The sequence below is a fragment of the Oncorhynchus kisutch genome, linkage group LG27 (assembly GCF_002021735.2).
Source record: "Oncorhynchus kisutch isolate 150728-3 linkage group LG27, Okis_V2, whole genome shotgun sequence".
Classification (NCBI taxonomy): domain Eukaryota; kingdom Metazoa; phylum Chordata; class Actinopteri; order Salmoniformes; family Salmonidae; genus Oncorhynchus; species Oncorhynchus kisutch.
This window is the reverse complement of record NC_034200.2, coordinates 23,809,328-23,835,465: the sequence shown is the minus strand read 5'-3', so window position 1 is coordinate 23,835,465 and position 26,138 is coordinate 23,809,328. Positions and strand designations below refer to the sequence as shown.

Here is a 26,138-nt window from a genome sequence, read left to right as displayed (position 1 = left end):
CAGGCTTCAAACATAAAGATATAAAACTGTATTTTTTTGTGAAGAATCAACAACAAGTGGGACACAATCATGAAGTGGAACGACATTTATTGGATATTTCAAACTTTTTTAACAAATCAAAAACTGAAAAATTGGGCGTGCTAAATTATTCAGCCCCTTTACTTTCAGTGCAGCAAACTCTCTCCAGAAGTTCAGTGAGGATCTCTGAATGATCCAATGTTGACCTAAATGACTAATGATGATAAATACAATCCACCTGTGTGTAATCAAGTCTCCGTATAAATGCACCTGCACTGTGATAGTCTCAGAGGTCCGTTAAAAGCGCAGAAAGCATCATGAAGAACAAGGAACACACCAGGCAGGTCCGAGATACTGTTGTGAAGAAGTTTAATGCCGGATTTGGATACAAAAAGATTTCCCAAGCTTTAAACATCCCAAGGAGCACTGTGCAAGCGATAATATTGGAATGGAAGGAGTATCAGACCACTGCAAATCTACCAAGACCTGGCCGTCCCTCTAAACTTTCAGCTCATACAAGGAGAAGACTGATCAGAGATGCAGCCAAGAGGCCCATGATCACTCTGGATTAACTGCAGAGATCTACAGCTGAGGTGGGAGACTCTGTCCATAGGACAACAATCAGTCGTATATTGCACAAATCTGGCCTTTATGGAAGAGTGGCAAGAAGAAAGCCATTTCTTAAAGATATCCATAAAAAGTGTCGTTTAAAGTTTGCCACAAGCCACCTGGGAGACACACCAAACATGTGGAAGAAGGTGCTCTGGTCAGATGAAACCAAAATGTAACTTTTTGGCAACAATGCAAAATGTTATGTTTGGCGTAAAAGCAACACAGCTTATCACCCTGAACATCCCATCCCCACTGTCAAACATGGTGGTGGCAGCATCATGGTTTGGGCCTGCTTTTCTTCAGCAGGGACAGGGAAGATGGTTCAAATTGATGGGAAGATGGATGGAGCCAAATACAGGACCATTCTGGAAGAAAACCTGATGGAGTCTGCAAAAGACCTGAGACTGGGACGGAGATTTGTCTTCCAACAAGACAATGATCCAAAACATAAAGCAAAATCTACAATGGAATGGTTCAAAAATAAACATATCCAGGTGTTAGAATGGCCAAGTCAAAGTCCAGACCTGAATCCAATCGAGAATCTGTGGAAAGAACTGAAAACTGCTGTTCACAAATGCTCTCCATCCAACCTCACTGAGCTCGAGCTGTTTTGCAAGGAGGAATGGGAAAAAATGTCAGTCTCTCGATGTGCAAAACTGATAGAGACATACCCCAAGCGACTTACAGCTGTAATCGCAGCAAAAGGTGGCGCTACAAAGTATTAACTTAAAACCTGTTAAGGCTAGGGCAGAATACTGCCCCCGTTGGTGAAATGCGTGCCCATAGTAAACAGAAAGAAATTCTGTAAAAAATTGCTAATATATGCATATAATAAATATTATTGAATAGAAAACACTCTAAAGCTTCTAAAACCGTTTAAATTATGTCTGTAAGTAAAGCAGAACTCTCAGGGCACTCATTCTCCCAAACTCTCTCTTGTCATCCAAAAAGTTGGCCCAACTTTGACGTCATCGCCCCCACCCTTCCCAAGCACCTACGGTCCTGGGAACACTTCCTATGCCTTCAGCGCGGTGTCCGCTTTCAATGGGGCTTCTCATTGTGTGAATCGCGCGCTTACGAGATTAATGACATACCGAATCCTTTCGGTCGCGCGAGAATACAGGTTACTCTCACGCGCAATCTGCGCCTGTGCTGTCTTTCTTTCAAGATTGATTAAACGATGCGTGTGTTTCTCTTTGTCCTGAGAATTGCGGTGAAGCTATATAGCATGCTAACGCTGTGTTCTGAACCAAGTTTGACAAGTTTAGTCGACATATAATATGTAATTTCGACGTTTTGGTGCGAACTAACTTTACTTTTTGGCTGCATTTCAACCGAAATATGTCGTGTTTGATAACCGAAAGACACAGACTTCAAAACTAAAGCTGTTTTTGGTAAGTATAAACCCTTCCAGGTCTTCTGATGGAAGAACAGCAAAGGTAAGGGAACATTTATGTGTTAAATTTGGGTTTCTGTGGAGGAGCCAAAATGCTAATTCCTGAGCGCCGACTCACATTATAGCCTAGTGAATGAAATCTGTAAAGTTAAAAATAAATGTAACACAGCTGTTTTATTAAGAAGAAGTGTATCTTTCTAAGTATATGTAGAACATGTATATTTAGTCAACGTTTATGATGTGTATTTCTGTTATCTGGCAGAGTTACCATAATTTCTCCAGGCATTGTTGTAGCATTTTTTTGCCATGACCTTCTATGTAAACCGTGATTTATGGATATAATTAGCATATTATTGAAAAAAACATAAATGTACTGTATAACATGTCCTATTCCTGTCATCTGATGAAGACTTTCAAAAGGTTAGTGAATTATTTTACTTTTAATCCTGCTTTTGTGATTGCATCTATTGTTCTACAAAATGGCTATGTAAATTAGCCTATCTTTGGTGGTGGTTTGACATAAATATGTGCTATGTTTTCGCCGTAAAACATTTTAGAAATCTGACTTGGTGGCTAGATGAACAAGGTGTTTATCTTTCATTTGAGCTATTGGACTTGTTAATGTGTGGAGGTTAAATATTTCTAAGAATATTTTTTGCGTTCTGTGTGCTACTGTGTCTGTTGAGCAGTGGGGGGAGGTGCCCTAGCGGGACGTGTGGTGCCAAGTAGTTTAAGGGGGCTGAATAATTTTGCACGCCCAATTTTTCAGTTTTTGATTTGTTAAAAAAGTTTGAAATATCCAATAAATGTCGTTCCACTTCATGATTGTGTCCCACTTGTTGTTGATTATTCACAAAAAAATACAGTTTTATATCTTTATGTTTGAAGCCTGAAATGTGGCAAAAGGTCGCAAAGTTCAAGGGGGGAGAATACTTTCGCAAGGCACTGTACTTAATCTAAAATCAATTTGGCGACATCACAATGATGACAAAAGTTTTCGACTACTAAATATTTGTCTCCTTTCGAAATGTCATCATCTTTCCAAGCCACTATTATGTACTTTAGATGAAATGTTCATCAGTGCCAATTAAGCAGAACGTTCAGTTGGGCACCAGTGCTCAAGAGAATATTCATATCGATATTGTGATGCAACGTGCAATCCATTAATATGTTAAACATGTTGTATGCAAGTAAAACACGCTCATATTACAACATACTGTAGCATTATTTCCTGTTTGGCAAAGTCCACTTATTTTGCAGGGAGGTAGTTATGTAAGCTATACCTTCACCTGTAGGCAGGGATTTTAACTCTGTTGAGGGGAGAGGAAGGACTAGTACCATGACTACATTCTCAGATAGTATCCCCTGGGAGTGCAAAGATTCTAGGAAACGAGACCGTATGAAGGGAGAGCATACGTTACACGAGCCACCCCCCAGAGACATGTAATGCACCTCTACCAGCTACCTTTGTACAGGGGGGCATGTAGTCCTTTCCCCCCAACCACTTTAAACACGCGTCCCAAATAGCATCCTATTACCTATATAGTGCATTACTTTTGACCAGGGTCCATAGGGCTCTGGTCAAACGTAGTGCACTGTATAGGGAACATGGTGCCATTTTAGACATACACACTACATTTTTCATTAAAAAAGGTTCTCTACAGGCGATCCTGGTGACAAATGGAGCCTGAGCTAAAGGATCCCTAACCACACTAAATTACCCCATGTGGATTTAATGCATCTCTCTCTCAACAGGCACACAGAATGAACAATAGTAGAAGATGAACTGCCATTGTCTCATCCATTTGTCAGCAGGAGAGGGAGGAGAGGCCTTCATCTGCTATTCTATTTATAGCTCAATGTCTTTGTTGCAAGCAGTCAGATATTGAACAGCGTTGATGATGTTTTTCTCCCTAGGAAAAAAAACTTTATTTTCAGTATACAACACCTCCTCCGCAAGCATCTGTGCTACTTCGCTGAGCTACTGGTCAAGTTTGACGATGAATCACTTTCATACCAGAAATAGAGCCTTGGAAAGTTTTGCTCCCATTGTTCATGTATTAAAGTGAACAAAAAAGTTTGACACATGACAGAAAGAGTAGCGAGGTTCAACTGGTGTTTGAAATAGTCTCAGATAGTCTGCTGCTGGACCTAGGCCAACACTCCTGAGCCCCTAGTGAGATGTCGAGCACTGTTGAGTCTATGTACCTCAAGAGAGTAAGTTGTCCTCCAGTCCGAGCCCATGGTGGGCTAGTGGTCCTCAGGGATCACAGAGAGCTTTAGGGGTCAGCAGCACACAAGTAAAACCACCATCACAGTCCCTGAGCTCCAATGGTGAGCTGACAGTGCTTCAAAGACTTTTCTCAAGGAACTAACTGTTTGTCTCTACCCCTGCGCCTTAATCCATGTTTCTCCATGTTTTTGTTGTATTTCATTTCACTCATTTGAAATATAGCACACATTCTTATTTTGCTGCCACTGCTGCTTGAGTTAAGGCAGGCATGTGCTTTGTGGTCTCTGATCATGTGAGCGAACTTATGTGCCTCCGGAATCGACATGTGAAGTCTGCACAGAATGTAAAATCACAGGGATCAAAGTATCCCAAAGCATCACAAAACTATTAATACAATGGGTGTAGATTTCCAGAGCTGAATTTCAACTTTTGGCAAACCTCATATTTTACCAAAATATTTATTATAATTGAGTTCCTTGTGCGTAGTGTTAGTGTGAGCTTGACTAGATCTCTTAGTCTTGAAAGTGTTGATCTATGTGGCACTGTATCAGCACAAGTTCACGGTAGAATTATAGCTCCAATCATATTACTGACATGTGCAACATGCAACATCTACCGTTACAGTGCATTTGGAAAGTATTCAGACCCCATCATTTTTTCCACATGTTGTTATGTTACAGCCTTATTCTAAAATGGATTACATAGTTTTTCCCTCATCAATCACAATGCCCCATAATGACAAAGCAAAAATAGGTTTTTAGAAACGTAAATATGACATTTACATAAGTATTCAGACCCTTTACTCAGTACTTTGTTGAAGCAACTTTGGCAGTGATAACAGCCTCAAGTCTTCTTGAGCAGGACATTACAAGCTTGGCACACCTGTATTTGGGGAGTTTCTCCCATTCTTCTCTGCAGGTTCTCTCAAGCTCTGTCAGATTGGATGGGGAGTGTCGCTGCACAGCTATTTTCAGGTCTCTCCAGAGAGGTTTGATCGGGTTCAAGTCCAGGCTCTGGCTGGGCCACTCAAGGACAGTCAGAGACTTGTCCCGAAGCCACTCCTTCATTGTCTTGGCTGTTGTCCTGTTGGAAGGTGAACCATCGCCTAAGTCTGAGATCCTGAGATCTCAGGTTTTCATCAAGGATCTCTCTGTACGTTGCTCTGTTCATATTTGCCACAATATTGACTAGCCTCCCAGTCCCTGCCGCTGAAAAATGTCCCCACAGCATGATGCTGCCACCACCATGCTTCACCGTAGGGATGGTATTGGCCAGGTGATGAGCGGTGCCTGGTTTACTCCAGACATTGCGCTTGGCATTCAGGCCAAAGAGTTCAATCTTGGTTTCATCAGACCAGAGAATCTTTTTTCTCATGGTCTGAGAGTCCTTTAGGTACCTTTTAGCAAATTCCAAGCGGGCTGTCATGTGCCTTTTTACTAAGGAGTGGTTCCATCTGGCCAATCTACCATAAAGGCCTGATTGGTGGAGTGCTGCAGAGATGGTTGTTCTTCTGGAAGGTTCTCCCATCTCCACAGAGGAACTGGAGCTCTGTCAGAATGACCATTGGGTTCTTGGTCACCTCCCTGACCAAGGCCCTTCTCTCCCTATTGCTCAGTTTGGCCGGGCAACCATTTAAGAATGATGGAGGCTACTGCGTTCTTGGGACCTTCAATGCTGAAAAAAAATGTGTACCCTTCCCCAGAACTGTGCCTCAACATAATCCTGTCTCGGAGCTCTGCAGACAATGCTTTCGACATCATGGTTTGATTTTTGCTCTGACATGCACTGTCAACTGTGGGACTTACAGTATATAGACAGGTGTGTGTGTGCCTTTCCAAATCATGTCCAATGAATAGAATAAAAAAAAGGACTCCAGTCAAATTGTAGAAACATCTCAAGGATGATCAATGGAAACAGGATGTATCTGACCTCAATTTCGAGTCTCATAGCTAAGGGTCTCAATACTTAGGTAATTAAGGTATTTCAGTTTTTTTTATTTTATACATTTGCAAAAAAATCTAAAAACCTGTTTTTGCTTTGTCATTATGGGGCATTGTGTGTAGATTGATGATAATAATAATGTTTTAATCAATTTTAGAATAAGGCTGTAATGTAACAAAATTTGAAAAATGTGAAGGGGTCAGAATACTTTCCGAATGCGCTGTACCAATACATAGGCTATGTCTCTTGCAAGTTCCGTGGCTATATGCATTACATTGAATTGGCTGCTGGAGAAGCACTATTGAGCTCTGTATGAAGTTTTGCTTTGGGCTAAGAGCAGCATTTCTGCTGTAGGGAGAATCTGCCATGTACTCGACATTATAATCCCCTCTTAGAGAAAACATTACTGGAGCTAAGCAGAATTCCATCATTTTGCCTTCTTTCTGTATCTACCTTCATTTGTTCCTGAATATACAAGTTTCCACATTATGCTTGATCTTCGTTATGACAGTGTTATCGTCTAATCAGTGTGTGCAATACACATCACATTCTAATCTAACTCCATCAAAATGCAGGGATAAAAAAGCAATACAAATCAGTCGACCACTAAGACATGTACAAAATGCTAAGGTATTGAAGATGCATGGATGTCCTGAATGCAATTTAACCCCAAAAGCGCCAACAGCGGTTAAAAATGTAATTTCGCCATTTTGGGGCTTTGTCAAGCGACTAGTTACCAACAAAAAAATCTAATTTACGATGATTTATGTGTTAATATGGAAGAATGAAAAATAATATCTAATTTGTTTACAAGTGGTGCTAAGCTGAAAATGTTGTCACAAATCAAATCAAATCAAATCAAATCAAATTTTATTTGTCACATACACATGGTTAGCAGATGTTAATGCGAGTGTAGCGAAATGCTTGTGCTTCTAGTTCCGACAATGCAGTAATAACCAACAAGTAATCTAACTAACAATTCCCCAAAAAACTACTGTCTTATACACAGTGTAAGGGGATAAAGAACATGTACATAAAGATATATGAATGAGTGATGGTACAGAGCAGCATAGGCAAGATACAGTAGATGGTATCGAGTACAGTATATACATATGAGATGAGTATGTAAACAAAGTGGCATAGTTAAAGTGGCTAGTGATACATGTATTACATAAGGATGCAGTAGATGATATAGAGTACAGTATATATGTATACATATGAGATTAATAATGTAGGGTATGTAAACATTATATTAGGTAGCATTGTTTGAAGTGGCTAGTGATATATTTTACATAATTTCCCATCAATTCCCATTATTAAAGTGGCTGGAGTTGAGTCAGTGTGTTGGCAGCAGCCACTCAATGTTAGTGGTGGCTGTTTAACAGTCTGATGGCCTTGAGATAGAAGCTGTTTCAGTCTCTCGGTCCCAGCTTTGATGCACCTGTACTGACCTCGCCTTCTGGATGATAGCAGGGTGAACAGGCAGTGGCTCGGGTGGTTGTTGTCCTTGATGATCTTTATGGCCTTCCTGTAACATCGGGTGGTGTAGGTGTCCTGGAGGGCAGGTAGTTTGCCCCCGGTGATGCGTTGTGCAGACCTCACTACCCTCTGGAGAGCCTTACGGTTGTGGGCGGAGCAGTTGCCGTACCAGGCGGTGATACAGTCCGCCAGGATGCTCTCGATTGTGCATCTGTAGAAGTTTGTGAGTGCTTTTGGTGACAAGCCGAATTTCTTCAGCCTCCTGAGGTCGAAGAGGCGCTGCTGCGCCTTCTTCACGATGCTGTCTGTGTGAGGTAGATGTATAAGATAGTTGCTTAACAAAGCCCTCGCTCAACTTTTTTCATTCAACTTTTTCACTCCGGATGCTTTATCTGGACGTGGTTCGTCAGGACCTCCACCAGTCTAAGCTAAGTAGTAACATTAACATGATGCCTTCTAATTGCAGTCGCTGTACTCATAACATACAGGAGAACGATCGCCTTATGGCGAGGATAGCTGTGCTGCAAGCCCACCTTCTGACGCAATCGTTAGGCAAGGGTAATTTAAGTGTAGGAAAGGATGAAACAGCGTCTGTGCCACCAGTAAGTACAGATAGTAGTATAAATCCCCTCACACAGTCACCACAGCCGGACAAACTTTCTCATGGCTTCTGGAAGGAAATGCTGTAGGAATGCTCAACCGGTGTCGCTCATTCAGCTGACAGAAACTTTCAACCGGTTCTCCCCATTAAGCATCGAGTCGGCGTCAGAGGCCGAGCCTTCTCTGGTCTCTATTCCTCCTGTTACAGGGTCTGAGACGCCGAAGCCTCCCACCATTTGCTCTGACAAATTGAAAACCTTTGTCATTGGCAACTCCGTTACCCGCAGTATTAGACTTAAAACTAATCATCCAGCAATCATACACTGTTTACCAGGGGGAAGGGCTACTGACGTTAAGGCTAATCTGAAGATGGTGCTGGCTAAAGCTAAAACTGGCGAGTGTAGAGAGTATAGGGATATTGTTATTCACGTAGGCACCAACGATGTTAGGATGAACAGTCAGAGGTCACCAAGCGCAACATAGCTTCAGCGTGTAAATCAGCTAGAAAGATGTGTCGGCATCGAGTAATTGTCTCTGGCCCCCTCCCAGTTAGGGGGAGTGATGAGCTCAGCAGTCTCAGCAGTCTCACAACTCAATCGCTGGTTGAAAACTGTTTTCTGCCCCTCTCAAAAAATTGAATTTGTAGATAATTGGCCCTCTTTCTGGGACTCACCCACAAACAGGACTAAGCCTGGCCTGTTGAGGAGTAACGGAATCCATCCTAGCGGGAGGGGTGATCTCATCGTATCTACGAACATAGACAGGGCTCTAACTCCCCTAGCTCCACAATGAGATAGGGTGCAGGCCAGGCAGCAGGCTGTTAGCCAGCCTGCCAGTTTAGTGGAGTCTGCCACTAGCAGTCAGTGTAGTCAGCTCAGCTATCCCCATTGAGACAGTGCCTGTGCCTCGACCTAGGTTGGGCAAAACTAAACATGGCGGTGTTCGCTTTAGCAATCTCACTGGAATAAAGACCTTCTCCATTCCTACCATTATTGAAAGAGATTGTGATACCTCACATCTCAAAATAGGGCTACTTAATGTTAGATCCCTCACTTCCAAGGCAGTTATAGTCAATGAACTAATCACTGATCATAATCTTGATGTGATTGTCCTGACTGAAATATGGCCTAAGCCTGATGAATTTACTGTGTTAAATGAGGCCTCACCTCCTGGTTACACTAGAGACCATATCACCCGTGCATCCCGCAAAGGCGGAGGTGTTGCTAACATTTCTGATAGCAAATGTCAATTTACAACAACAAAAAACACATTTTCGTCATTTGAGCTTCTAGTCATGAAATCTATGCAGCCTTGTCATCGGAATTTCATAATTCCTATATGTGTTCATTAATTAAATTCACTTAGTCTATTTTATGAGAATTTGTAAGATTCTTATTTGCATAAAATAGACAGAGACCAGTTTTATCAAAATTAGATAATAGTATTTATTCTCGGAGCGCGCTGCCATGAAACCACGAACAACAGTTTATATACAAAATATGACGTCATAGGTTATAAAATGTCCTTCCTCCTATCTACCAGGACAAACCAGGTTCAAAAGTTTATTCCAACCCCCTAGCTCACGCACTCCAGACACACACTTATATCAAGGTTAACTTCTGAAGTCTTCATCTATCACTATTCAGCAGACAGTTCCAGATAATGGAAAACCTAGGGAGACACTCACTGCCTTATCTAAACATCCCAGAGCTAAGTTGAGTCGGTTCAACCATAGGTTAACGATCCTTTGTGCTTACTTAAAACCCACAATCCATTCCTCCCCAACCTAGCTGGAATGGTATTTATTATGTTTAATTACCCCTGTTTCATGCTACACAATCCTTATGAATTAACATTATTAATTAGATATAATAAAACAGAGTAGAGTTTAATTAGTTATAGTTCTACTTAATATGTAGATATTGTTTAGTCATTATTCATAAAATTCCTATCAATCCTACTCAATCACTTTTTATAGCTACTGTTTACAGGCCTCTGGGCCATATATCAAATCAAATCAAATCCAATTTTTATTTGTCACATACACATGGTTAGCAGATGTTAATGCGAGTGTAGCGAAATGCTTGTGCTTCTAGTTCCGATATACAGCGTTCCTCACAGTTTCCTGAAATCCTATCGGACCTTGTAGTCATGACAGATAATATTCTCATTTTTGGTGACTTTATTATTCACATGGAAAAGTCCACAGACCCACTCCAAAAGGCTTTCGGAGCCATCATCGACTCATTAGGTTTTATCCAACATGACCTATTCATTGCCACAGTCATACTCTGGACCTAGTTTTGTCCCGTGAAATAAATGTTGTGGATATTAATATTTTTCCTCATAATCCTGGACTATCAGACCACCATTTTATTACATTTGCAATCGCAACAAATAATCTGCTCAGACCCCAACCAAGGATCATCAAAAGTCGTGCTATAAATTCTCGGATAACCCAAAGATTCCTAGATGCCCGTCCAGACTCCCTTCGCCTAACCACGGACATCAGAGTACAAAAATCAGTTAACCACCTAACTGAAGAACTCAATCTAGCCTTGTGCAATACCCTAGACGCAGTCGCAACCCTAAAAACAAAAAATATTTGTCATAAGAAAGTAACTCCCTGGTTTACAGAAAATACCCGAGCTCTGAAGCAAGCTTCCAGAATATTGGAATGGAAATGGCTCTACACCAAACTGGAAGTCTTCCTATTAGCTTGGAAAGACAGTACTGTGCAGGATCGAAGAGCCCTCACTGCTTCTCGATCATCCTATTTTTCCAACTTAATTGAGGAAAATAAGAACAATCCAAAATGTATTTTTATACTGTAGTAAAGCTAACTAAAAAGCAGCATTCCCCAAGACAGGATGGCTTTCACTTCAGCAGTGATAAATTCATGAACTTCTTTAAGGAAAAGATCATGATCATTAGAAAGCAAATTACGGACTCCTCTTTAAATCTGCGTATTCCTCCAAAGCTCAGTTGTCCTGAGTCTGCACAACTTTCCCAGATTCCTAGGATCAAGGGAGACTCAAGATTCTTTGTACTATATCTCTTGACACATTGATGAAAAATAATCATGGCCTCTAAACCTTCAAGCTGCACACTGGACCCTATTCCAACTAAACTACTGAAAGAGCTGCTTCCTCTGCTTGGCCCTCCTATGTTGAACATAATAAACAGCTCTCTATCCACTGGATGTGTACCAAACTCACTATAGTGGCAGTAATAAAGCCTCTCTTGAAAAAGCCAAACCTTGACTCAGAAAATATAAACAACTATCGGCCTATATCGTATCTCCCATTGGTCTCAACATTTTTTTAAAAAGCTGTTGCGCAGCAACTCACTGCCTTCCTGAAGACAAACAATGTATACGAAATGCTTCAGTCTGGTTTTAGACCCTATCATAGCACTGAGACTGCACTTGTGAAGGTGGTAAATTACCCTTTAATGGCGTCAGACCGAGGCTCTGCATCTGTCCTCGTGCTCCAAGACCTTAGTGCTGCTTTTGATACCATCGATCACAGCATTCTTTTGGAGAGATTGGAAACCCAAATTGGTCTACACGGACAAGTTCTGGCCTGGTTTATATCTTATCTGTCGGAAATATATCAGTTTGACTCTGTGGATGGTTTGTCCTCTGACAAATCAACTGTACATTTCGGTGTTCCTCAAGGCTCCGTTTTAGAACCACTATTGTTTTCACTATATATTTTACCTCTTGGCGATGTCATTCGGAAACATAATGTTAACTTTCACTGCTATGCGGATGATATACACCTGTACATTTCAATGAAACATGGTGAAGCCCCAAAATTGCACTCCCTGGAAGCCTGTGTTTCAGACATAAGGAAGTGGATGGCTGCAAATGTTCTACTTTTAAACTCGGACAAAACAGAGATACTTGTTCTAGGTCCCAAGAAACAAAGAGATCTTCTGTTGAGTCTGATAATTAATCTCCTATAGAGCAAAATTTTTATGGAATGGTCTGCCTACCTACGTGAGAGACGCAGACTCATCAACCTTTAAGTCTTTATTGAAGACTCATCTCTTCAGTAGGTCTTATGATTGAGTGTAGTCTGGCCCAGGAGTGTGAAGGTGAACGGAAAGGCACTGGAACAACGAACCGCCCTTGCTGTCTCTGCCTGGCCGGTTCCCCTCTCTCCACTGGGATTCTCTGCCTCTAACCCTATTACAGGGGCTGAGTCACTGGCTTACTGGTGGCCTTCCATGCCGTCCCTAGGAGGGGTGTGTAACTTGAGTGGGTTGAGTCACTGACGTGATCTCCCTGTCCGGTTTGGCGCCCCCCCCCCCTTGGGTTGTGCCGTGGCGGAGATCTTTGTGGTCTATACTCAGCCTTGTCTCAGGATAGTAAGTTGGTGGTTGAAGATATCCCTCTAGTGGTGTGGGGGCTGTGCTTTGGCATAGTGGTTGGGGTTATATCCTGCCTGTTTGGCCCTGTCTGGGGGTATCGTCAGACGGGGCCACAGTGTCTAACGACCCCTCCTGTCTCAGCCTCCAGTATTTATGTTGCAGTAGTTTATGTGTCGGGGGACTAGGGTCAGTCTGTTATATCTGGAGTATTTCTCCTGTCTTATCCGGTGTCCTGTGTGAATTTAAGCATGCTCTCGCTAATACTTTCTCTCTTTTTTCTCTCTCGGAGCACCTGAGCCCTAGGACCATGCCTCAGGACTACCTGGCCTGATGACTACTTGCTGTCCCTGGTCCACCTGGCCATGCTACTGCTCCAATTTCAACTGTTCTGCCTGCGGCTATGGAACCCTGACCTGTTCACCAGACGTGCTACCTGTCCCAGGCCTGCTGTTTTCAACTCTCTAGAGACAGCAGGAGCAGTAGAGATACTCTGAATGGTCGGCTATGAAAAGCCACCTGACATTTACTCCTGAGGTGCTGACCTGTTGCACCCTCGATAATCACTGTAATTATTATTATTTGACCCTGCTTGTCTTCTATGAACATTTGAACATCTTGGCCATGTTCTGTTATAATCTACACCCAGAACAGCCAGAGGAGGACTGGCCACCCCTCATAGCCTAGTTTCTCTCTAGGTTTCTTCTAAGGTTCTGGCTTTTCTAGGGAGTTTTTCATAGCCACCATGCTTCTACACCTGCATTGCTTGCTGTTTGGGGTTTTAGGCTGGGTTTCTGTACAGAACTTTGTGACATGAGCTGATGTAAGAAGGCCTTTATAAATAAATGTGATTGATTGATATAGATATAAATCTATGGAGCCACCCTAGATTTGGCCCCTGGGGGGCATGGAAGCCACTATAAAGAATACAATGAAAATATAAACGTATGCCTCCCGGGTGGCGCAGTGGTTAAGGGCGCTGTAATGCAGCGCCAGCTGTGCCATCAGAGTCCCTGGGTTTGCGCCCAGGCTCTGTCGTAACCGGCCGCGACCGATGAGGTCCGTGGGGCGACGCACAATTGGCCTAGTGTCGTCCGGGTTAGGGAGGGCTTGGTCGGTAGGGATGTCCTTGTCTCATCGCGCACCAGCGACTCCTGTGGCGGGCCGGGCGCAGTGCGTGCTAACCAAGGTTGCCAGGTGCACGGTGTACCCTCTGACACATTGGTGCGACTGGCTTCCGGGTTGGATGCGCGCTGTGTTATGAAGCATTACGGCTGGTTGGGTTGTGTATCGGAGGACGCATGACTTTCAACCTTCGTCTCTCCCGAACCCGTACGGGAGTTGTAGCGATGAGACAAGATAGTAGCTACTACAACAATTGGATACCATGAAATTGGGGAGAAAAAGGTTTTTTTTTTTTTACAAATATATATATATATATATATATATATAAACGTAAATACATATTTAGATTCCAATAATGGCTCTCTATCAAGTTGAGTTGATAGCCCATAGCGTTCCAAAGTTAGAGCACAAAATCTATCGCCTATAATGCTCCATCAGTGGCTAGGTCGTACCAGTACTTCTTTTTCCCTTCTTTTTTTGGTGTATTATTTTGTTTTTGATCTTGTCTCATCGCTGCAACTTTTCAATTTGCTCGGGTGAGGTGAAGATGGAGTCATGCATCCTCCTAACCGTGATCCTTAACACCTGCCAGCTTAACCTGGAAGCCAGCTGCACCAATGTGTTGGATGAAACACTGTTCAATTGGCTTCCTGGGTCAGCCTACAGGCACCGGCCCACCACAAGGAGTCGCTAGGGTGCGATGATTCAAGTAAAGGCTCCCCAGCCAAACTCTCCTCTAACCCGGACGACACTGGGCCATTTGTGCGCTGTCCTCTGGGACTCCCGCCCACGGCCAGTTATGGCACAGTCAAGGGAATGAACGCAGGTCTGTAGTAACTCCTCTAGCACAGCGATGCAGTGCCTTAGACCGCTGCGCCACTCTGGAGGCCCCCGTACCAGTACTTCTAATGAGCTGAATTTCTCAACCTCTGAGTATCACAGAAACAATTTGAATGAATTACAGACAAATGTCCATCACAAGTTGTTATGTGTGACATTTATAAAATTAACTATTCAAAACGTGAAAAACTATTTTTTTTAAACATTTTACTATAAATGTGTGAAAATCTTAAAATATAGGCTTATTTTGGGGAATGAAAACCAATAACTTGTGTTACAAAAAGTTAATAAATTGAAATGTGTCACTACTTGACAGACTCAATCATTACCAATTGAGGTCAAAAATGACCCACGTTGCTGCTTTTAAGATACAAATATGTTGGCGCCTTTAGAGTTCATGTGAAGTTTTGTTCGTCCGACAGGATGAATTATCTGCCAAATGTAATCCTATGAATAAATAAAAGAAAATAACAAAAAAGGTTGGGAAATGTTGCCAGCTATTGAACCAAAGAAATCCATTTCTGGATAAGTCTTTTTCATGTTTGTACAAATCTGTCGCATTCAAAATTTGTATGTGCCACATCTAAGCACTCGCAGTCCATGCTTTTTTGAGGTAATAAATGCAGAAATGGGCAAGACATCAGTGGAATTTCAACTGGCAGGCATTGATGGTGAAACAGTGCCAAGACTATTTGTTGTTGGTACCATGTATCAAACAACTCACTGTTACTTGAAGGCATGTTTTAATTAACATAATGGAAACATTGTGACAATTAGGTGATTTGCACTGTATAATGAAAGAAAAGTAAATCTAACACTGAGAGAATACTTGACATTTATGGGCAGATTTTACACTTCTGCACATTGTTTATTATGGTAGTTCAAAGGTATTGACAGATTATTTTTGACGGATTAAAAAAATCCACCCAATAAGGTAAACAAACCTGTTAAGATTCATGTAATGTGTGTACATTGCATATTTACATACAGTAAAGTGTAGCTCATTTGACTATACAACTATACAACTAATATTAGGGGTAGCCTGGGTGCCAGAGTGAAAAATTGGTTTTGCTTTGTCAGTCATAGAAATCTGTGTAGAAATTGTGTCACTAATGAGAGGCATCATATATGAAACATTAGTCCTTCAATTATTATTATTATTATTATTATTATATATATTTTAATCAACATCGACATAGCTTTGTTTGCTAGCTTTGTTTACTTCGGAGGTTCATTCAACTTGACGAATGCATTCATTACAACCTGATGTCCTGTGACATTGGCTTTCTGAGCCATTTCAATGATTGTGCTCAACAAAGACAGCAGGAATTCATTTGGAAAATGACTACTGCCCGCAGTGGTACATCAGTATTAGGCTACTGTCTTGCAATTCCTACTTGAATTAATATTGTGTGTTCATAAGTATCACTACAGTCACCACAATCAACGCATTTTTAAACGTAAACAATCAAGTCTTTGTTGTATTGCCAGAGCCTAAAACTGCTGTTTTTCCCCCAATTTTCGCCTAAAATTACATACCCAAATCTAACTGCCTATAACTCAGGCCCAGAATCAAGGGTATGCATATTCTTGGTACCATTTGAAAGGAAACACTTTGAAGTTTGTGGATATGTGAAAGGAATGTAGAGGAATATAACACAATAGATTTGGTAAAAGATAATACAAAGAAAAAAAAAAACGTTCTATTGTATTTTTTGTACCATCATCTTTGAAATGCAAGAGAACGGCCATAATGTATTATTCCAGCCCATCTGCAATTTAGATTTTGGCCACTAGATGGCAGCAGTGTATGTGCAAAGTTTTAGATTTATCGAATGAACCATTGCATTTCTCAATATGCATTCTCATATGCATTGCATATCTCATTGCATTCCCAAATATGCCTAATTTGTTTATTAATCATTACCATGTTCAAAACTGTGCACTCTCCTCACACAACAGCATGGTATTATTTCACTGTATAGCTACTGCAAATTGGACAGTGCAGTTAGATTAACAAGAATTTAAGCTTTCTGCCAATATCAGATATGTCTCTGTCCTGGGAAATGTTCTTGTTACTTACCACCTCATGCTAATTGCATTAGCCTACGTTAGCTCAACCGTCCCATGGAAGGGACACCAATCCCGAAGAAGTTGCAATAACAGTTTATACTTAAAGGCCCTATTATTACCAGACTCTCAAGCCATCTCGTTTTCTGATAATGAAAACAGATTCATGACTGGAGTAAATATAATTCTAGTCAGGCTTTGCCTTGGCTGGCCTAGTCCTCTGGAGCTAGCCATTTAATCTGCTCAAAGGAGATATGGGTCTTTCTATAAATAATGGAGCCAATGTGTAACATTGGGATACATTTTTTAAATTGGATTGAAACAAAACTAAAATGGATTTTCATTCAGTTCCACATGTGCACTTAGAGGAATAAGAAGTGAATATATGCAAATTTCCCATAACTCCACCTATAACAATATAGGCGTAGGACTATACATCCTGTCAGTAGGATTCATACAGACATTGGCAAGTCAAATTCAAGGACTTTTTCAAGCACTTAAATATAATTTTCAAGTATCTCAAAAAATCCAAAAATTTGACAACCACTTTAAGAAAAATGCTTTTTGTTTTTTTAGACCTAACCAATGCATTGATATTGAAATTATTATTACATTAAATATATTTGAGAATAATGTGGACATTGCCTGACTAAACAGATTGGATGCATGCACAGCGATTTTTCTGGAGCCTATTTGGCCGATATTGGCACACATAATAAAGCCATGATTAGCAGTAGCATTAATCTCACCTTTGAATCTCATCATCGTTGTTTTTATAATGAGAAAGTGACCAAAAACCAGGTTCCATTTTTAGGAAAGGATTTCTGCGGAAAGTCAAGTTGAAGCAAACAAGATGTAGCACAACACCCATCAATTGAAGTGGCAGTAGAACTGCATATGTGTTTCTCTCCACTTTCTGGACTCTCATAAAAACATAATCAAAAATGAAATCCTGGATAATTGCAAGGGAGCAGGAGAACTTACACAATAATTACAAGGACTTTTCGAGAACCAAATTTCGAGAAGGAAATTTCAGATTTACAAGGTAGGCCTATTCCACTACTTGAATTTCTGGGCTCCAAATTCAAGTTCATGTAAGCTGCTTCAAGCCCTTTATATTGTTTAAAATAACATGGAAAACAAAATCTATCTGTCATGTTATTTCATTACCAGATCATTTTGTTAATAGTAAAATAAATATATTTTTAAATGTATTTGTTATTCAGAATAATTAATAGGAATAGCATTGGGTGCTGTGCAAAAGTCTATTTACACAATTGCACACAGTAACCAATCAGCTGGACACCAAATGCGCATCCAACAAGTATTATGCATAATTATTGAAGAACCACGTTAACGAGAGTATCAATTTAGGTTTTACAGTAAGTATCAAGGTAAGGTGACTTTCGGTTATAAGCATCTGATTTTGCAATCACATTTACTATCTTGGATTTGTGTGCCCATGAAAACTGTTTTCACCAAATAACATAGAAACACAAAATGTTACAGAGTTACACTGCATTTCTTATATCTCGATACCAAAACTGTCCCACAGCAGGATCCAGGCTTCTTACAGTGTTCAAGTTCAATGTCTAATTTAACTGATTAATACTTAATATGTGACCAACCGGCTCGAGTCGGTCTTATGTAGCAACATTTGAACTAGCTTCTTACAGGGTTCAAGTTCAATGTCTAATTTAACTGATTAATACTTAATATGTGACCAACCGGCTCGAGTCGGTCTTATGTAGCAAATTTGAAATGGTGTTTCTCACATTGGATAAAAGTAGAGACTCAGAGCTAGAAAATGGTGTATCATACACTACAGTTGAGGAACAATGGGAAAGTAATTTTGCTTTGAAAGTTGATAAACTATTAAACTCACTTTTGAGAAAATGGCCTTTGAATATTTTGGTACACCTACTAAGAGCTCTTCTTTGTCTACACCCATTCAGCATCATTCACACCATCTTAAGCTTTAGCCTCACCAATCTCTTAAACGGTTAATCCGAGCGTTATGTCCTAAAAACAGCGGTCAAGCACCCAAGCTAACTGGCTAAATAAAGTTGGCTAGCTTGCTAGCTACTTCAAGACAAAAATGAGAGAACAGCTCACTGACCATTTTACTCGCCCTAGCGGAGCTATTTACGTTGTTATGTTATCCAGAGCGTTGGGGACTGCAACTGTGCTGCTGGCAACAACTTAATTAAGCTTTTTTGCCAAAGTTAACTGACACCGGCCATATTCAACAGGTGTTGAGCGTTCTTAAATTCGTCAGTTATTCTGCACTCTTGCACACTCAAACGAGAGTACTCTGAAATCAGAGTAATTAACCAGAGCGAATTTACCAGCTACGTCTATCAACAGTTGTTGCAGTGACATCATTAACATTATATTGAAATGGTTACTTGCATAGTGGAGTCACTTGTTAAAGCTACTTTCAGACACAAATGAGAGAACAGCTCACAGATCATTTTACTCGCCCTAGCAGAGTTGGTTAGGCTGTTTTTATGTTATCCAGAGCGTTGGTGACTGCAACTGTAATGCTTTCAACAATGACACTTTTTAACTAGCAAAGAAAATAGCTCTGAGATATGAATAATATTACTACAGAGATAGCTAGCGAGCCAGCCAGCTAATGTTAGCTAGCTAGCTAACAGTATGGCTGAGATGTATACCGTATTTTACTTTATACCGATATTGATACATGGACTGGTTTGGTGTTTTACTTGACCTTCTATAAAGTAATTTTAATGTTAGGTTTGTTAAATGTGATACGCCATGTGTAATGTCCATTTTTATAATTTACTCCGCTACTTGAGCCATCCCTCTCCGCTCTCTCTCTTTCCATGCTGCTTTCCACACAGACCTTGTCCCACCCCTGTCACTCAAGGAGTGCATTAGCTGTTGCTTGGCCACGAGACACTTTCGTTCAGTCTGCATGGTCAATGCAGTACATGCAACAATGTTGATGACAATGTTTGATCTTAATATAAATCCACAAGCATTCTATAATTACAATATTAGTTTGTGATACTTACATCTGCAAACAGCTAGTTTGTATTTTCTTAGTAAGTTAAGCTAAATCGTGTTAGCCACTAATGCTAATCGCTAGTTAGCTGGCTGGCTAGCTAACTTGCTAATTAAAGTATTGAGTCAGAGCAAACGTAGCTAGCTAATATAGCCTGATACCAGTGCTGGTGGAGGCCTACATCAGCATGTTGTTTGTGCAACAGTATCTTCTAAATCAAAGACAAGTATGCGAAGCATGAATATGTTGGCTATATGAATAACGATTTAATGTAGCCAAAGATTTTAGGGTCACCTAGGAAACACAACATTACTTTGGTTCCTACCCTGTCACAATAACACGTCCATGGCATTTTCATTCGTTGTCATGTCAAACAATACTGTATTCAAAGTTCCCACTATTATTTATATAATTATAATAGACATTCTATTTCCACGATTCCAAAAGTAACATAAATCACAATTGCAACATTTGGTTAAAAATAAGGCCTAGTATATTTGCCCATATCGTGGCAGTGTGGAAATTATCTCGAAATGCAGGAAATTATTTTAGGTTGAAGTTGAATTGAACAGTATAAAGCAATCCCAATAAAGAAAGACCCATTGAAATAATTTAGAATATATTTGTTGCCACCCTAGGGTCACACACTACTCATAAAGCAAATTTGGAACTTTTATTAATCAAATACATAAAATACCGCCAAATACCATTATACCGTCAAAAATGTGAAAAATATAATGATATGATAATTTGGCCATATCGCCCAGCCCTATCTAACAGTACTCTTTAACTTGAAATGAAAACAACTTTCTGACAAAATTAGAAAAGTTTAATATCTGAAAATGTAGCTAGCTAGACTATCTTACATGGATGGACGCTTCTCCCTCTGTAGCAGAAGCCATGGTTGCCCTTAGTTTGAAAACTTAACCCGGAGACAGGTGTTTTTCTCCACTGATTTCAAAACTCGGTCCTCCAGAAAATGTAGAGCAACACTTATACAGTTCTACTATGCAGGACTAGACAGGATTACCTACTGTACATATATTGACCAGCTCAAATAGACAGAAACGTGCTACATGGCAGACCAATCCGAACTCATCTCTGGGCATGTCCAACCCACTCATTATCATTACCAATCATGGCTAGCAGGAAGGTTGTTCACTTTTTCTGTGGCTAAACCAACTAGGGTCATAATTTAACAATTGTATTCGTATTTACAGATGGCATTAAGTTTGTTATTAAGGCACATGCAAGTTCAAATGTTCCAGAAGGCATTTCTGTCAAGAAACATTCAAATGACTCTCCTGTGAAGTAGTGAAACGCGACATACACGCCACATATATGATATAATGACAACTTACACAGCCATAAATACAAGGACAGAAAAGTCATGTTTTATGTCACATGATTTTGGACAAATCCATCAAGACACCAACCATGATAAAGGGTTAAACATGTTTTAGACCATCTCATGAATTTTGTGGAATGTAGCCATTATCGTCCCTTAAATCTTAATGTAATGACATTAACATTTTTTGCAGATTATTGTCAATGACATCTGTAACAAGTTGTCCAGTGTAGGAAATCCTCACTGTTACGCTAGTTTATAGAAAGACCCACATGCATTTTGATGAGTGAAGGCCTACAGTTAAAGATATTTGGGGGTGCTTTCATTAAAGCCCCATCGTGGGACAGAAGAGGCTTTGGAGACGGAGACAGGATTTATCTCTCTGTTTGGATCATTCCTTGGCTGGGTGAAATACTTGATGTGCCAGCACTTCCCACCAATTTCAAGTTTTTCCTCGCCACATTATTTATCAACTAATCTCACTAGAACTGCTGCAGCTCAACCTCGCATGCAGACTAAGCAGACTCTAACCAGCCGCATGGAGCCTTGGATGCTTTGCTCTCTGTGGCAAGTGGAGAGCCATGAAAAGACAAACACTCTGCCCCATTAAAAATGCTTGGTGCTGAGATCACTTCCTCCCTCTGTGTTGTACATCATACATTTTCAGCTTGGGTTAAGGTGTGTGTGTGTGTGTGCATGTGACTTTTATGATATTTTTTGCGCATTACTTATTTTGACACTCAACCATCTAAAAGAATGAAAGGGGCCATGTGCTCCTTTTCATGACAAATTGCTTCAGTTAGGCTTCAGACAAAAACAATGTCAGCAGAACAAGAATGTGCTGCAATTATGAGGAACTTATTCCTCCTTTTCAGTAGCCTGTCAACAACGCAGCATCTTATAACAATTTAATGCGAGAGGTGCTCTGATATTGCTAAGTCAGGTATTGTCAAAATGAAGTTCAGGGAATTAAGGGAGCATGCCTGTGCTTTCAAAACTTCACTCAGTACTTTCTATACCATACAGAATCCAACAGATGGAGAGAAGCCCTCGCACAGATAGACATTAGATAAAACATTGCAATGGGGAACACTACCTGCCTCCAATGTCAAACTACACTTGTTTTTCTTCTTCTGTTTTTCATTTTTTACATTTAAGTCCCATTGAGACCAATGTCTCTTTTCCAAGGGAGCCCTGCATATTCACAATTTACAAATACAACATAATACAAATATACAAGATTACAAACACACTCAAGAGAAACAATCACATTTTTCAGTAAAGTTGTTCCCAATCAATAACTTGAACTGCCTGAGAGGCACCAGTACATCTAGTTGTACATATTCACGGCATTAGCTAGCTGTTTGTTGATATTGAGTAAAATGGTTGTAGCCATTTTGGGAAAAGTGTTTTTAATTTTTTATTGATCCTGTGCATTTTATAGCACACCTGTGTCCTGCTCCTCCCAATAGCTTTCAAATGCAGCTTGACGGAAATGAATAACAAATAACAAACAAATAGCCCACCTGATTCCATAAATTCAGTGTTGAAGTTGGTCCAGGATTCCTTGCTTTTGTGCAGATTTTCCTCCATGACTTTGATATCAGCCAAGGGGCAGTTACAATCAGGGAACTTGGCAGAGCAGCGGCACCAGCAGTCATTGTTACGACACAAAAGCTCCCCCTCAGTGTTGCATGCCACGTAGCTGAGAGCAGCCTCCACAAAACGGTTCCGGAGGAATTCTGGAAGGACATCCTGTAAACCTGAGCACAGAGGAGAATATTATAGAATCTTGTCATTTATGCATTATTATATTTTAGTGACATCAAGTCATACATGTCACGTTTATCCCTCAAAGAGCCTCCATAGCGAGAGCGTAAGTCTAAAAATGAGATGGAAATGACTGTAATTGGGTTAGTTTAGCCACAGCAAGACAAGGGAACCTGGCTGCTAGTTATTGGGCATTAGAGAATATGGTAGAGACTGCAAAACAAAATCCAGAGTGTATGTGATCGAGGTTATGGAACTATGCACTTACGATACTACACTACTTAGGAAATAGGGTGCTATTTGAGACGCAACCAACATTTTGATGGAACAGTTCTATAAAACATTGCCACCCATCAGAACATGCCTCCCCTATGGATCTACACCTGCACAAATCTCCTACAATTGTTACAGATGCACCTCAAATAGGTGATATGTAATGTGGATAAAGACACCATCAAATCACAAGCAATTTAAAAACCCATTATATTTTTGTAGTGTTTAAAATATGCATGATCAATACATATTCATATTATTGCAGAGAGTTCAATAATATGCATTCAATTGTGTGCTTTTTTTCTCTCAAAATGTTTTTGTTTAATCAGAAGCTGTAGGTGTTTGGAATCTAATGATAATGTTATCCTTTGACAAAGGCTCCCTGTCAGTTGCACCACTTTGGACATTTTTCAAGAGCGGGAGTCAGTCTGTATGCCTTATTGTGAATATTTATGTGTGTTCCTTGGTATTTACTTTCTGGATTGTGGAGAGCAGACACAATTAGTCACAGTCTTCCATCCCTGCCTTGGCGGCTGTCAGGTTCTGTGAGCCAATAGGAGAGCTAGCTGGCAGAGATAGCTTTAATTTGGGAGACAGCTAAATAACAGACTGCTCCCCAGACCCTCCATCCTTGCCTCTTTTTGGAGACAGTGCAACTAGTACTTTTCTTTGGAATTGCAAGCTTCAGTTGTCAAGAACAACACTTTCCCATATATTATTTATCTTCCTGTGCTAATGTCTGATCTCTTGTGGGGACTTCAGACTTTTTTGCAAAATAAACTTCTACACATTAGAAGAATATAATGAAACATGCGCACACACACACACACACACACACACACACACACACACACACACACACACACACACACACACACACACACACACACACACACACACACACACACACACACACACACACACACACACACACACACACACACACACACACATACACGCACCAAGGCACACACACACTCTCTCTCTATTTCAAAAAGAGCTCATATAATGTTACAGATTTCCAACCACCTCTCAGTAGTTACCGGGTCTCTGTCAGCAGGGAGCTTCCTTCAGGAGACGGCGGTATTAAGTGGGTTGACAATTTAAATGTCAAACCTGAAGAAGGCGCTAGAAATTGGAAAAAGCTGTGTTTATAATTGGTGATGGCTGAAAGAAAATAATGCTCAGGGCTCATTCCTCTCCTCACACTACTTTGTGTTTGTTTCACCTTTGACTTGTGGTGACATTCCTGTCGTGGGTGTTCGAAGCAAATTAGTGTTCGCTGAAATGCTTGTCTGCAGACAACCCTACAGCCTGCTTTTAAAGATTTGGAAAATATAACATTTATTAGACTGGCATTAACCTCTGCCATTTAATATTATTATAGACCACATGGACTTTGAGTTGCAAATAATAGTAGATGTACTGAAATGGGATTAACTGTCCTTGTTTGTTTTCTAGTAACCCTACTACAATGTTTATCAACTTCAACTTCACACGTAAGCCTATTTGAATAGGGTTGTTATCCTTAAGGATTTTACTAGTGCTGTAAGACACCTTTCGGATTGTAGACCACCACAATTAGATTCATTGTATTATATCCAAATCAAATGTTATTTGTCACATGCGCCGAGTACAATAGGTGAAGACCTTACAGTGAAATGCTTACTTACAAGCCCTTAACCAACAATGCAGTTTTAAGAAAATACCAAAAAAGTAAGAGATAAGAATACCAAATAATTAAAGAGCAGCAATAAATAACAACAGCAGAGCTATATACAGGTGGTAACGGTACAGAGTCTATGTGCGGGTGCGTCAGTGTCGAGGTAATATGTAATATGCACATGTAGGTAGAGTTATTAAAGTGACTATGCATCGATAATAAGAGAGTAGCAACAGCGTGGGGGGGGGGGGGGGCAATGCAAATAGTCTGGGTAGCCATTTGATTAGATGTTCAGGAGTCTTATGGCATGGGGGTAGAAGCTGTTTAGAAGCCTCTTGGACCTAGGCTTGGTGCTCCGGTACCGCTTGTCGTGCAGTAGCAGAGAGAACAGTCTATGACTAGAGTGGCTGGAGTCTATGACAATTTTTGGGGCCTTCCTCTGACACCGCCTGGTATAGAAGGCCTGGATGGCATGCTGCTTGGTCCCAGTGATGTACTGGGCCTTACGCATTGCAGTCGGAGGCAGAGCAGTTGCCATACCAGGCAGTGATGCAACCCGTCAGGATGCTCTCAATGGTGCAGCTGTAAAAGATTTTGAGGATCTGAGGACCCATGCCAAATCTTTTCAGTCTCCTGAGGGGGAATAGGTTTTGTCATGCCCTCTTCACGACTGTCTTGGTGTGCTTGGACCATGTTAGTTTGTTGGTGATGTGGACGCCAAGGAACTTGAAGCTCTCAACCTGCTCCAATACAGCCCCATCAATGAGAATGGGGGCGTGCTTTTCCTGTAATCCACAATCGGCTCCTTTCTCTTGATCACATTGAGAGGTTGTTGTTCTGGCACCACACGGTCAGTTCTCTGACCTCCTCTCTGACCTCCTCCCTATAGGCTGTCTCATCTTTGTCTGTAATCAGGCCTACCACTGTTGTGTCATCAGCAAACTTAATGATGATGTTGAAGTCTTGCCTGGCTGTGCAGTCATGAGTGAACAGGGAGTACAGGAGGGGACTGAGCACGCACCCCTGAAGGGCACCCGTGTTGAGGATCAGCGTGGCGGATGTGTTGTTACCTACCCTTCCCACCTGGGGGCGGCCCGTCAGGAAGTCCAGGATCCAGTTGCAGAGGGAGGTGTTTAGTCCCAGGTCCTTAGCTTAGTGATGGGCTTTGAGGGCACTATGGTGTTGAACGCTGAGCTGTAGTCAATGAATAGCATTCTCACATAGGTGTTCCTTTAGTCCAGGTGTGAAAGGGCAGTCTGGGATTGCAACATCTGTGGTTATATTGACCAAAATCCTGTGTTTTTATGGTATTTTTAATTAGCTGAAAATAACTGGATTGTAAAAAAAAGTATTCATAATAGTTTC

At 40.9% G+C, this 26,138-nt stretch overlaps 1 protein-coding gene across 1 annotated transcript in view; it reads right to left on the bottom strand.

The window, feature by feature from the left end:
• Positions 1 to 26,138, bottom strand: part of LOC109872386 (bone morphogenetic protein/retinoic acid inducible neural-specific 2) — a 121,255-nt gene that overhangs the window by 26,720 nt on the left and 68,397 nt on the right. Inside the window, exon 6 of the mRNA XM_020463594.2 lies at positions 22,594 to 22,830. Within this exon, the coding sequence (XP_020319183.1) occupies positions 22,594 to 22,830 (237 nt within the window). The remainder of the gene's footprint in view (positions 1 to 22,593; positions 22,831 to 26,138) is intronic.